The sequence below is a fragment of the Borostomias antarcticus genome (assembly GCF_949987555.1).
Source record: "Borostomias antarcticus genome assembly, chromosome: 1".
Taxonomy (NCBI): Eukaryota; Metazoa; Chordata; class Actinopteri; order Stomiiformes; family Stomiidae; genus Borostomias; species Borostomias antarcticus.
In genome coordinates, this window is record NC_140234.1 from 25,285,572 (window position 1) to 25,298,071 (window position 12,500).

The following is a 12,500-nucleotide window of genomic DNA, read 5'->3' on the forward strand; positions in this document are numbered from 1 at the left end:
CCAGTCTGGAGTAGACTGAGGGGTTCTCCAGACCTGTCAATCTGGAGTAGACTGAGGAGTTCTCCAGACCTGTCAGTCTGGAGTAGACTGAGGAGTTCTCCAGACCTGTCAGTCTGGAGTAGACTGAGGAGTTCTCCAGACCTGTCAGTCTGGAGTAGACTGAGGAGTTCTCCAGACCTGTCAGTCTGGAGTAGACTGAGGAGTTCTCCAGACCTGTCAGTCTGGAGTAGACTGAGGAGTTCTCCAGACCTGTCAGTCTGGAGTAGACTGAGGAGTTCTCCAGACCTGTCAGTCTGGAGTAGACTGAGGAGTTCTCCAGGGCTGAGTTTCCCAGAGGCAACGTAGCGCTACGTTCATCGTAAGCTACGGCGTTCATCTTAGCGCTACGATGCCTCTGGGAAACTCAGCCCAGACCTGTCTGGAGTACACTGAGGAGTTCTCCAGACCGGGTATTCAGTCTGCAATAAGCACAGCGCAAACGAGGTCCATTTTGATGAAACACTTTATTCAAGGACCTTGACGGAATTCAAGTGCATTCAGTTTAAGTATGAAAATACCTCCCAATGCCAAACAATGAGGAAGAAAATACACTTTTAAGCATCGTCTTTTAAAGGTGCTGTCGAAGGGGGTCCACAGTGCTGTAGATGGGGACAGGGGAGGGGCACATCGGGCCCGTTCCCGAGGGGGGGTAGTTTAATTTCGCCGTGAGTGTCCGCCGGACAGAATACGGACCGGACCCCGTCTGGTGTGGGAGTCCCAGGCTTGAGAGAGTCAGGTAGCTGCTTCTCTCCTGGACCGCTGACTACAGGGTTGTGATGGACGCTCCACAGCAGTGACAGGATGACTGGGCAGCAGGGCGGCCGTGATTGGCCAAACCATAACCCCAACCAAACTGGGGGAAATGAGATCAAATCTGAAAATAGATGCTATGCCTAACATTTTTATATAGACAAATTATTTAAAAATAATAAGGTTTGTGAGACAATATTATTAAGACTCCTGATCGCCCCCGACACAGACAGACCACCTGGTACCAGAGTCGTAATACTATGGCTCACAAGTCTTGTTACAAGGTGGGAAAAACCTTAGACATCTCAGACACAGACAAACACAACATTCATTTCTGACCTTAATCATGTTACAAAATGTGTAACATGATAAATTCATAATCAATAATTGTTTTGGGTGGGAAGCAATACATTTATTCAGCACCTTTCTTAAGTTCTGTGGATGTTTTTTTGTTGTTGAAATGATTTGTGTACATCCTTAAAAAAATATATCAATATCACCTTAAATATAAGGTGATATTGATAAAATAGTAGAGATTCAGACATACAGTAACTATTCAAAGGTGCAGTACAGTCCTCCAGGGAGACAAACTCCAGGCTATGTTACATTACTGTGCGTTTCAGCTGGGTACAACCTCTGATTAGGGTCTTCTTACATAGTGCTCTCCTAGTCACACAACCAGGCCTGGTAAACTACGGGACCATTCAACTGAATGAGAAGGCGTGTATACAGTTTCTGCAGGGTTTGGGGTAGAGGCTGCAGTTCCCACTGGTCACCACCAGATGGGGCTGTTGATGTTTATAAAGACTGCCTGGGCTTGTGAGTGACGTCACTGCAGTACTCAACCACATTGTGCTTCTCTGTGACAGAAACATACAGAGAACGCATCTCATCTGTCGCCTCGTGGATAGATGCTGCAGGGATAGTATAGATAACAGCTGTAGATGTGATAAATATGATCCATATTGTAAGTGCATATTCGAAGGCTAAGTTAAACTTTACAAGTTTGATCCAAGACTGAGATGAGACGCTGTAACAATAACCAAAATAAAAGAACAAAAAACAAAAATCCTCGCAAAGTACTCGCTTCCGTTACAAACATACGCACATACCATTTTACATAAAGATAAAGCAAGAACAGTGAAATGTCCAGTTAATATAAAAAATAAGCCAAAGTCTAGCCAAGAGGCTATTGCACACAGAGAGAGATGATAGTACAGACTGAAGAAAAACCACCTGCTGGCCCTAAACTCTCCTCACACACTGACCACACTGCCCTCCTTAAAGAGACTGCTCAGCCCAAAATACATACAAACATGTTTTCCCTTTTAGTTCAAACCCCACAAGTGCAAACTAGAGTTGGGGGGTGAGGAGAGCGGGTCGGTTCCATGGGTTCTGTGATCCGGGTCATGACCCACTGAGCAGCACCGGGCCCCTCCCTGCTCCCCGGGGGCCCCAGCTCATTTGGGCCCCCTGAACGTGCTGACGTAGTCTCTGATGGTCTTCTCCATGTTGGGCACGTCAAAGTTCTGCGCCGCGAAGATGCCGGTGCACGTCCCGACGGCGACGCCCAGTAGGGCGGAGGAGCGCAGCCGGGCCACGACGTATCCCGCCACAAAACCCTTCAGGAACGGGGAGGCCAGGACGCTGCCGCCCTGCGGCCAGACACAACGCGCTGGTTACACACACACACTAACACTGTCGTGTAAAATAATTTACTATGTCTTAGGTCAAATTCCAAGAAATAAATCTAAGTTCAGACTAGTTTCAGAGTCCAAAATAAATTCAGAGTCCGAGAAGAAAAACAAGTTTGAGGCACCAGGAGTCCAATGCGATGACTTTATTGCTGCTTCAGAAACAAAATAGCCGTAAAGCCGGTGCTTCCCTCGAGAGAGAACACACCGTTCTTTGTGTTATGGCTTATATAGTCTTGTCACCACCCCCCCCCCCTTTCTTGACCACATCCCACTTTATTAAACATCACTGCTTTGCCACCAATCAAATGGTGTCTAATTTGCTGGCTCAGCAATAACATATGTCCAAATATGTCCATATCGTACCCCTATTATTTCCCGTCAGGGGAAATCCCCTTTGGTACATGGGCAATTGTAGACTGCTTTCGTACACAAGACTGCAGTGCCAGTTTTAGATTAATTCAATCTTTTGGTAACTCTGGGAAGAGAAGAGGGGAAGACTGGGAATCTAACAGGAAGACATTGGGATATTTGAACGCTCAGGCCGGGCACACACTATTCTTCCCGCCTTAGAATTGCTAGCCTCAGCAACCTTTAAAACTGCTGACCTAAGTAGGGGAACTCCATTTTCTACAGATCCGTTCCCTGTGGCTACACCTGGTGGTGACTTTTTATATTACTGTTGGGCAGTTTATTGTTGGTCTCATCTAATATCACTCATGAGCAGATTAGCATTTAAAGTTCTGGTTATGTAGAACAATTTATACCATAGGATGATTATGATTACAATATTATGACATGATTAAAATGCAGGGGAGCTAAATCAAATTAAATCACTTCAACACACACACACACACAGACAGACAGACATGCGGACAAACAAGACACGTGGACAGACAGACAGACACACAGACAGACAGACATGCGGACAAACAAGACATGTGGACAGACAGACAGACAGACAGACAGACGGACTATATGACAGGGAGAAGAAGGAGCAGACTAGCTGACGTATAACTGCCTTGAGCACAGCAGAGTGCATCGGGACAGAGCTACATGTGGTGAAATGCATTACAAACAAAGTGTATGTATCTAGCCTACAGTAGTAGCACTTCATACAGTCCATCTCTTAGTATGTCCAGTACAAACAGCATGCCGTTTCTATTGTTGGTAAATTAGACTATGAGTAGCCTTGGGCCAGGGTCTGTGTGCTGTATGTGTGTGTGTGTGTGTGTGTGTGTGTGTGTGTGTGTGTGTGTATATGTAATGTCAGAGTTGGGTATCTCTGAGGTAAGGTATGTATATAACTGCATTTTTCGGTTTTTCATAACATGCTTGATCTGGCTGCTCCTACCCTGAAGCTAGGGTGTGTGTGTGTGTGTGTGTGTGGCTAGGGTTTGTGTGTGCGTTTCTATGGTGTGTGCACGCCTAGCTAGGGTATGTGTGTGTGTGTGTGTGTGTGTGTGTGTGTCTGTGTGTGTGTGTGTGTGTGCGTGCGTGTGTGCATAGGTGTCAACTGTCTGCTTACCTGTGGTATCCCTGCATTCACCTCCTCCTCCACACGTTTCTGGATATCCTCCAGCTGGTCCTTGAGCTCCGCCAGGTCCCTCAGCTGGGTCAGCGGGTCCTGGCCAATCACAGAACAGATATTGGCTAGATGTGAGAGCCTCCAACGACTGTATAGGGACACCTTCCTCCAGTCTCCTCAGTCCCACTAAGTTACAGCTACAACACTGAGAGGCTGCTAAAATAGACAGCTAGCACCATCTGTGACTCAAAACGTTCAGAAAGAGTCACAAGTGGGTCTAGCGGGCAGCTTGAGTTTAAATTAAGTACTGTATCTCTACTCTATGACAAGCATTCAAGGAGGAACACGGGGTGAATCTGGGATCGATTACTTTAGAGTTAGCTAGCCACAGCACTGAACACTGAACGTTCAAGCGAGCTCACGGAAAAACATGGCGTTCTACTATCGAATTCCATAGCAGTGATTCAATGGAAAATACTCTCGCAATGCTGACTAATACCATCAAGATATAGCTCCAGTATATAATGATTGGCTAGCTAAAGTTAGCTACGCTAACAAGCAGTATAGTAACGTTGTACACAGCGAACTAGCTATCGTTAGCTAAGTTAGTTAAAACTCCAACGAAAATGCTGACACACCCAACACAATGTTGACATGTCGTAGGCCTACATATCGACAACCCGACTGAGACAAATGTAACAAACGTGCCTCTACAGCTCTCATTTCAGCCCTACTCATACATTCAGCTCGCTTCTGCGGCACTAACCTTGCCATCCGCCATGTCTGCAAATCACTGCTCATCTGGGCTCGATTCTGTTCCCTGTCTGTAGTGCCTGTCCTGTCGATCTCTGCTGGTTGGCTGTTCTGACTGTATGTTCCATAGGTATTCTCAGAGAAGGTCGTGAGATTGGGTGACGATGATGGTGTTTTGTACCAACACACACAGACAGACGTGTCTCCTGTGCTCATGGGGGCGGAGGGGGGGGGGGGGGGCGTTTTATTAGGGGCGACTTATTTTTTCGCTTTTCATAAAAATCCCGGATCCCAAAAGGGCGCTAGCGTGACCATGGCCTCTCCCTCTCTGACGTGAGAGCGGGGAGCTCAGCTGGGTATCGGTTGCCAGGGTAACGGCGGAGGTGACGAGAGAAGATGATGCAAGCGGGAGGCTGGCTGGGGCCCGTGACAGAACACAGCTGGATGTTGCTTAAAGGAGTAGTAAAGGGAAAATGCATGTTTAGCCCTGTTTTAAGGTTACTTATGATCATATACAATGGTTCAGATCAAAACATTGACAAAACTAGCACTTTTGAGAAAGTCTGATAATTGCTCTACCACCGTTTTGGTCATACAATGGATGTGGGTGGGCATCTTGAAAAATCTTTCAAAAACATGTTAAACTCTCGATTTCAAAGACAATAAACTCACCAAGGTGTTAGTTGGCGTTCTGACATAATTCGCCATAATGTAAGATTCTAGTTCATCTGGAAAGGCTTTTTTAAATATTTAGCATAGAACTATTTAGTCGCAGCACATACGTGTGTAAACGTCCGCAAACTAGGTAGCCTAGCAACATAAACAATAACAATAGCTACCGTAAGTAGTTCCGCTTCCTGAATCCCCTCTGCGGATTGATCTACACATCTACAACGGTCGCGTCAATACGTCAAATCAATGGATTTCATAAAATGATCAATAAAACCCTACAGGATTCATACTTTGCGGCGAATTTGATGTCAGAACACCAACGGACACCAATTACCCCCTCGGTGAGCTTCTTGTCTTTGAAATCGAGAGTTTAACATGTTTTTGAAAGATTTTTCAAGATGCCCACCCACATCCATTGTATGACCAAAACGATGGTAGAGCAATTATCAGACTTTCTCAAAAGTGCTAGTTTTGTCAACATTTTGATCTGAACCATTGTATATGATCATAACTAACCTTAAAACAGGGCTAAACATGCATTTTCCCTTTACTACTCCTTTAAGGTGGAGCTCGGGATGTTTAAGGTGGACCACAAGATACATACAGGCCCACAGGACAGCATCAAACATACCAGATGATCAGACCACACAGATAGCCAACTTAACTTGCTCCATCCATCCATCCATCCATCCATCCATGCATCCATCCATCCATCCATCCATCCATCCATCCATCCATCCATCCATCCATCCATCCATCCATCCATCCATCCATCCATCCATCCATCCATCCATCCATCCATCCATCCATCCATCCATCCTCCATTCAAGTTGTGAAACAGTGGCTAATCCTCTATCCTATGTTTAATCATTGCTGTCTAAAGCTCCCCTCTTCTCTCTCTCTCTCTCTCCCTTCCTCCATCTCTCTATGTTACTACCATTACAGTATATCCGTTTGTTTACAGCAGAGGCCATGGTGGCACAAACAAACAGTGGTGCATGTCTCATTTTAAATTGAATTAGATCCCATTACCCCTCATTCAATCATTCACCCACATATTGATACGCGACCCACCACACCTGCCTCCCTGATGGTGTCGATTATGCTTATTGGTCATAAGAGCTTGTTGTTCTGTTGTGCGTCCTTTTTGTCTGTATTGTTAACATGTCCTTAACATGCCTTTCTCTCAACCTTCCTTAAGACAGTCAGAGAGGGAGGGAGGAAAGAGATTGAGAGAGACAGAGAAAGTGTGTGTATGTGTGTGTGTGTGTGAGAGAGAGAGAGAAGGAGAGAGAGGGAGGGAGTGAGAAAGAGGGGGGAGAGAGAGAGAGGGAGGGAGGGAGAAAGAGGGAGGGAGTGAGAAAGAGAGGGAGAGAGAGGGGGAGGGAGAGAGAGAAGGGGGGGTGAGTGAGTGGCAGAGCGGATGGAGGGAGCTGCAGGAGAGAGAGAGAGGGAGAGGGAGGGAGAGAGAGAGAGAAGGGGGATGGAGAGAGAGAGAGGGAGAGAGAGAGAGAGAGAGGGGGGAGGTGAGTGAGTGAGAGAGAGGCAGAGTGGATGGAGGGAGCTTCAGGAGAGAGAGAGAGGGAGAGGGAGGGAGAGAGAGAGAGAGGGGATGGAGAGAGAGAGAGAGAGAGGGGGGAGGTGAGTGAGTGAGAGGCAGAGTGGATGGAGGGAGCTGCAGGAGAGAGAGAGAGGGAGGGAGAGAGAGAGAGAGAGGGGGGAGGTGAGTGAGTGAGAGGCAGAGTGGATGGAGGGAGCTGCAGGCGTCACAGAGCACAATAAACAGAGAAGCAGTGGAACAAAAGACTCCACCAGTCAAACAAGCAGCGTCCCTCCAGCACAGATGGAGAGATAGAGGACAGAACGAGTCCCCCCGGCACAGACGGAGAGATAGAGGACAGAACGAGTCCCCCCGGCACAGACGGAGAGATAGAGGACAGAACGAGTCCCTCCGATGCAGACAGAGAGATAGAGGACAGAACGAGTCCCCCCGGCGCAGACGGACAGATAGAGGACAGAACGAGTCCCTCCATCACAGACAGAGAGACAGAGGACAGAACGAACCGCTGTCACTCGGGGACGGGACTGCACAGAGAGAGAGAGGCAGGGAGGAGGAGAGAGACGAAGAGAGAGAGAAAGCAGGAGAGAGACGGAGAGAGGAAAGAGGAAAGATTTTAATCCCCTCGGCATGCCAGTGTTGCGCCTGGCAGTTTGGCTTTGATTGCAGCTGTAGCGAGTGGAACGAGTGTGTGTGTGTGCGTGTGTGTGTGTGTGTGTGCGTGTACGCGCCCCGGGGACAGTTGTCTTGGCGACGTCGGGACGTGGAGGAGGGGAATGTGCACAGCTAGGTGGGAGTCCAGGAAGGAATAGCTCTCACCATGCTGGGGAAGGACTACATGCTGGCTATCATCATAGTCAACTATGAGGGTGAGTACACACACACACACACACACACACACACACTCACCTGGACTCACTCCTACACACCTTGTTCACTGAGATGGAGGAGAAGAGAGGAGGAGTTACTGTAATGCATTTCTGCATGTGCGAGGTCACTGTCTGGTCTGCTCTCTCTTCCTCTACATCTCTCTCTCTCTCTCTCTCTCTCTCTCTCCCTCTCTTCCTCCCTCCCTCTCACTCTGTGGCATGCCAGCATGTTGCTAGTATTGCGTTACAGGTGCTGTGTCATGGAGGGCCCAGCACGGTCCCCCCACCCCTCAACACTGGAGCTAGCCTACATGCTACATGCTAACACAAGGGGAGTCCGCATTGTAATTGTGTCGACTCCACGCTAACAGAGGGCTGCGTATTGAGTATTGAGTTAAAGTGCGTCTCTGTCTGCTGAGTTCTCTCTCCCTCTATATCTCTCTCTCCCTCTATATCTCTCTCTCCCTATATCTCTCTATCTTTATCTCTATCTCTCTTAGACAGAGAACAGGCAGGTCAGGTGAGACAGTGGCGGTCTTAGGCTAGATAGTAATATAATTACAGGACTCGAGGGGGTGTCTTTAATCAGCCACATGGTGACACACAGTACACACAGATGATAAGGGACACAACACACACACACACACACATACATGCAACTTCAGGTGACACACAGTACACACAGACGAGAAGTGACACAACACACACACACATGCAACTTCAGGTGTCGCTGGAGGAATTTGTCTTCTGCCTTTTCCCGTCCAAGCTGTCCTCTTCCAGGGGCAGCCAGGAGCAGTGGGCAGCCTCGTCAGTGGTGCTCAGGGACCACATCCAGGTGCTCAGTCCAAGTCCTGGTCAGGGACAGGACTGAAACGTATCTGTTCTTCTGTATGTTTTTCATATTGGGTTTTTTGGGAGGAAACCCTTGCAACCACAGGGAGAACATGCAACCTCCGCACAGTAAGGCTCGGGAGACCTTCTTGATGTGAGGCGATAGTGCTAACTAGTATCAGGGTTTGGTGCCTTGCTCAAGGACACGTCGGCACACTGCAGGAGCTGGGATCGAACCGGGGACCTTCGGAGCCTCAGTTGGCTGCTCTACCTCCCCAGCTACATGCAGTCACCCTTAAAGTCTCACAGAAACGGACGTTTGAGATCATCTAACTTCCGTAGTTTGACGTATTTCCGACGCAAACAAGCTATGAGGGTGGGACATAATGTTTAGAGGAATTTGATTGGAACATTGACAAGTGGACGGGTTTTAAGAACTTTAGACAGATTCGATAGAAGGATAGCGTTCATTGACGGGTGGATGTCGTGAGATTATTGGCCTAAAATCTAAGGTACCTGTTGTCGTAATTGCACGTGACCTACCGTTTTCCAGGAAGTAAGAAATTATATACTTTGATATAAGATTACAACAAAAGTAGAATTTTGTATTTTTTGGGGCATACATTGTTGAATAGGTGAACACTATGACCAATTAAATGAACCAAAATGGGACAGAATGCTTTTTTCATTTCAGTGTCACTTTAACACACAGAGAGAGCTTCATCACATCAAATTACATTTTATTTGTACTTTGTAGCCCGTAGTTAATATTCACAAAGGGTTTTACAAGAGGCCATAGATATCAACACCAGAGACCCGGCCTACATCCCTGAAGAAGATAAGAACTCCTGAAGCTAAGAGGAGGATACCTTATAGACCTGAAAAGGATTCTATCAGGAACCTTTTTTCAGAGGGTTTTTCTGTAGTTACTAAAGGGTTCTCTGGCTTTTTTTTTTTTTTTTTTAGCGTGTACTGACGTGGGGTTCATGAGACAAGTCTAGCTGAGGGGTTGCCATGGGAGTCAGTGTTGTGCTGGTAACGGTTGCCGTGGTGGTGCTATGAGAGCAGATGGGTGGGATTGAGGACAGCAGATACAGTAAGATGGACTGAGAAAGATACAGTTACTGTACATACTGATTCATGATTTGACTGTATACATACTGAAATATATACATGTACTTACTGCGATACACATACTGAAATATACGGTACATACTGAGATTTATATACACATACTGAGATGTATATATTACATTATAGTCATTTACGGTAGCAGATGCTTTTATCCAAAGTGACTTACAATAATTATAGTCATTGTACCACTACTTGCCAGTGCATCTCCTTTCTAAACAAGTGAGTAAGAGAAATCTAGTGCTAACGTCAAGGAGCAAGAACAGCAAGATACAAATACAATAGGTGCTTAAGAGGGAGAGTAGTACTTCTTGAAGAGGTGAGTTTTGAGCCTGCGGCGAAAGATGGGCAGCGATTCTGCTGTCCTGACATCAGTGGGCAGTTCGTTCCACCACTGTGGGGCTAAGACAGGAAAGAGCCGTGACTGGGTCGGCTGACCACTAGGACGGGGTGACCAATCGCCTTGACGTAGCAGAGAGTAGTAGTCAGGCGGGGGTGTAGGACTTGACCGTGGCCTGGAAGTAGGAGGGAGCTGTTCCTTTCATTGCCCTGTAGGCTAGCGCCAGAGTTTTAAACTGGATGCGAACCGCTACAGGGAGCCAGTGTAGGGAACGGAGAAGGGAAGTTGTGTGGGAAAACCTGGGGTGGTTGAACACCAGGTGAGCAGCAGCTTTCTGGACAAGGTCCAGGGGCTTAATGGCTGATGACTGGGAGTTGCAGTAGTCCAAGTGGGAGATCACAAGAGCCTGGATGAGCAGCTGTGCCGTTTCGTCAGTGAGGAAAGGGCAAATCCTCCTGATGTTGTAGAGCAGGAAACTGCAAGAGCGTGTAACCAATATGTGTCGAGAATGACAGTCGGTCGTCCAGGGTCACACCCAGATTCTTTGCAGTCCGAGCTGGTGTCACCACTGTGTCGTCAATGGTGATGGTCAGGTCGCGGTGCAGACAACCCTTCCCTGAGAGGAACAGCAGCTCAGTCTTGTCCAGGTTGAGTTTGAGGTATTGTGTCGCCAACCACTCCGAGATATCAGCCAGACACGTAGCAATGTGTGCCTCCACTTCTGTGTCAGAGTGGCAAATGACAGGACCAGCTGGGTGTCATCGGCATAACAATGGTTGAGAAGCTATGCGAGCGAATGACAGAACCCAGAGATGTAGTGTAGAGGGAGAAAAGAAGAGGACCCAAGACTGATCCTTGTTGAACTCCCATAGTCATGCTGTGTGGTTCCCACGCCCTCTCCATGTCACCTGGGAGGAGTGCCTTGTCAGGGAGAATGCAGAGTCTGTGACACCTTATTCTGGTGGTCCACTGTATCAAATACTGCTAACAGGTTCAGGAGTATGAGGACAAAAGAGAGAGTTGTTCTTGTAGCATGGAGTGGCTCTGTCACTGCTAGGAGAGCTGTCTCTTTCAAGTAGCCCACTTTGAACCCAGACTGAGGGGGTCCAGGAGATGGTTCAGGTGGAGGTATGAAGACAGCTGGTTAAAGACAGCACAAGTGTTTTTGATAGAAAGGACTGAAGGGAAGCTGGTCTGTAGTTTTTGATGTCAGAGAGGTCAAGTGAAGGTTTTTTCAAGTGGTGGGTGACTCTTAAGCCCAGTTGATAGACTCTCAAGAGATTCGACTTGTCCAATTGCAAGCAACAAGTTTTAGAACGTACCATAATGTCAGGACCATTGTTACGATTTTCTAACCAATGAGCGACTGAACAATTTGTGCTCGTGTGCTGGCGCGAGTGTGTACACAACAATGTGTCAGGCTTTCTGGGTTCACGCGAGGGCTAGTAGGCTAACGGCTAGTTCACGTTAACGAGAGGCTACTGTACATTGATTTTAGAACAGAAAAGGAAGATGAGAATAAACTTTCTAAATATTTCTGAATAATAGTGCACTAAATGCACTTTCAAAACTGTGATAATGTCATGCCCACATTTTTATTTTCAACAAGAGCCTAGGCCGCGTGCTCTGTGAATGCTGCTTTCTGTGGTCAACTAAAAAGACTTGCACCGCATGAAGGCATGTTTTCTTCAGTGAGCAAGCTATTACAAAATACAGTAATGTAAGGTTAGATGTAGAAAACCGTCCTGGTCATTCATTTTCTAGTTTAGTGTTGTTGTTGTTGTTGTTGTAGAATCTGCTGTTAGGCTGAGGCTGACTGACTCACCTGTGTGTTTCTGTGTGTGTGGGGGGGGGGGGGGGGGGAGAGCTGCAGGAGGTTAACATTACCTGTGGGAGGTAGCAGCAGATGAGCTATGTTATGACTGATATTGATTATTGATAGTGAATGCATGTAGATGGCTTTTGCGTTTTTATGTTATTGGTTGTAGGTTGTATGGATGAGTCATCTGACTGTGGCTCTGCCTGTTCTCCACACACTCCTGCTACCATTAACCACACCCACCTAGAACACTTCCTTTAACCACACCCACCTAGAACACTTCCTTTAACCACACCCACCTAGAAAACTTCCTTTAACCACACCCACCTAGAACACTTCCTTTAACCACACCCACCTAGAACACTTCCATTAACCACACCCACCTAGAACACTTCCTTTAACCACACCCACCTAGAAAACTTCCTTTAACCACACCCACCTAGAACACTTCCTTTAACCACACCCACCTAGAACACTTCCATTAACCACACCCACCTAGAACACTTCCATTAACCA

General features: G+C 47.1%; 2 protein-coding genes across 2 annotated transcripts in view; one reads left to right on the forward strand and one right to left on the reverse strand.

Annotated features, from left to right (window-relative positions):
• Positions 1-1,500: 1,500 nt before the first annotated feature.
• Positions 1,501-4,801, reverse strand: LOC311317854 (SLC35A4 upstream microprotein-like). The gene is made up of 3 exons (XM_084448979.1): positions 4,778-4,801; positions 4,012-4,110; positions 1,501-2,444 (listed from the first exon to the last, which is right to left on the reverse strand). The coding sequence occupies exons 1-3, from the start codon at positions 4,790-4,792 to the stop codon at positions 2,250-2,252; spliced, it is 309 nt and encodes a 102-aa protein (XP_084305105.1). The 5' UTR covers positions 4,793-4,801; the 3' UTR covers positions 1,501-2,249.
• Positions 4,802-7,814: 3,013 nt separating this feature from the next.
• LOC311321260 (amyloid-beta A4 precursor protein-binding family B member 3-like) overlaps positions 7,815-12,500 on the forward strand; it is a gene marked incomplete at both ends in the record, with an annotated part of 23,849 nt that continues 19,163 nt past the window's right edge. The window contains 1 exon segment of the mRNA XM_084453205.1: positions 7,815-7,863. Within this exon segment, the coding sequence (XP_084309331.1) occupies positions 7,815-7,863 (49 nt within the window).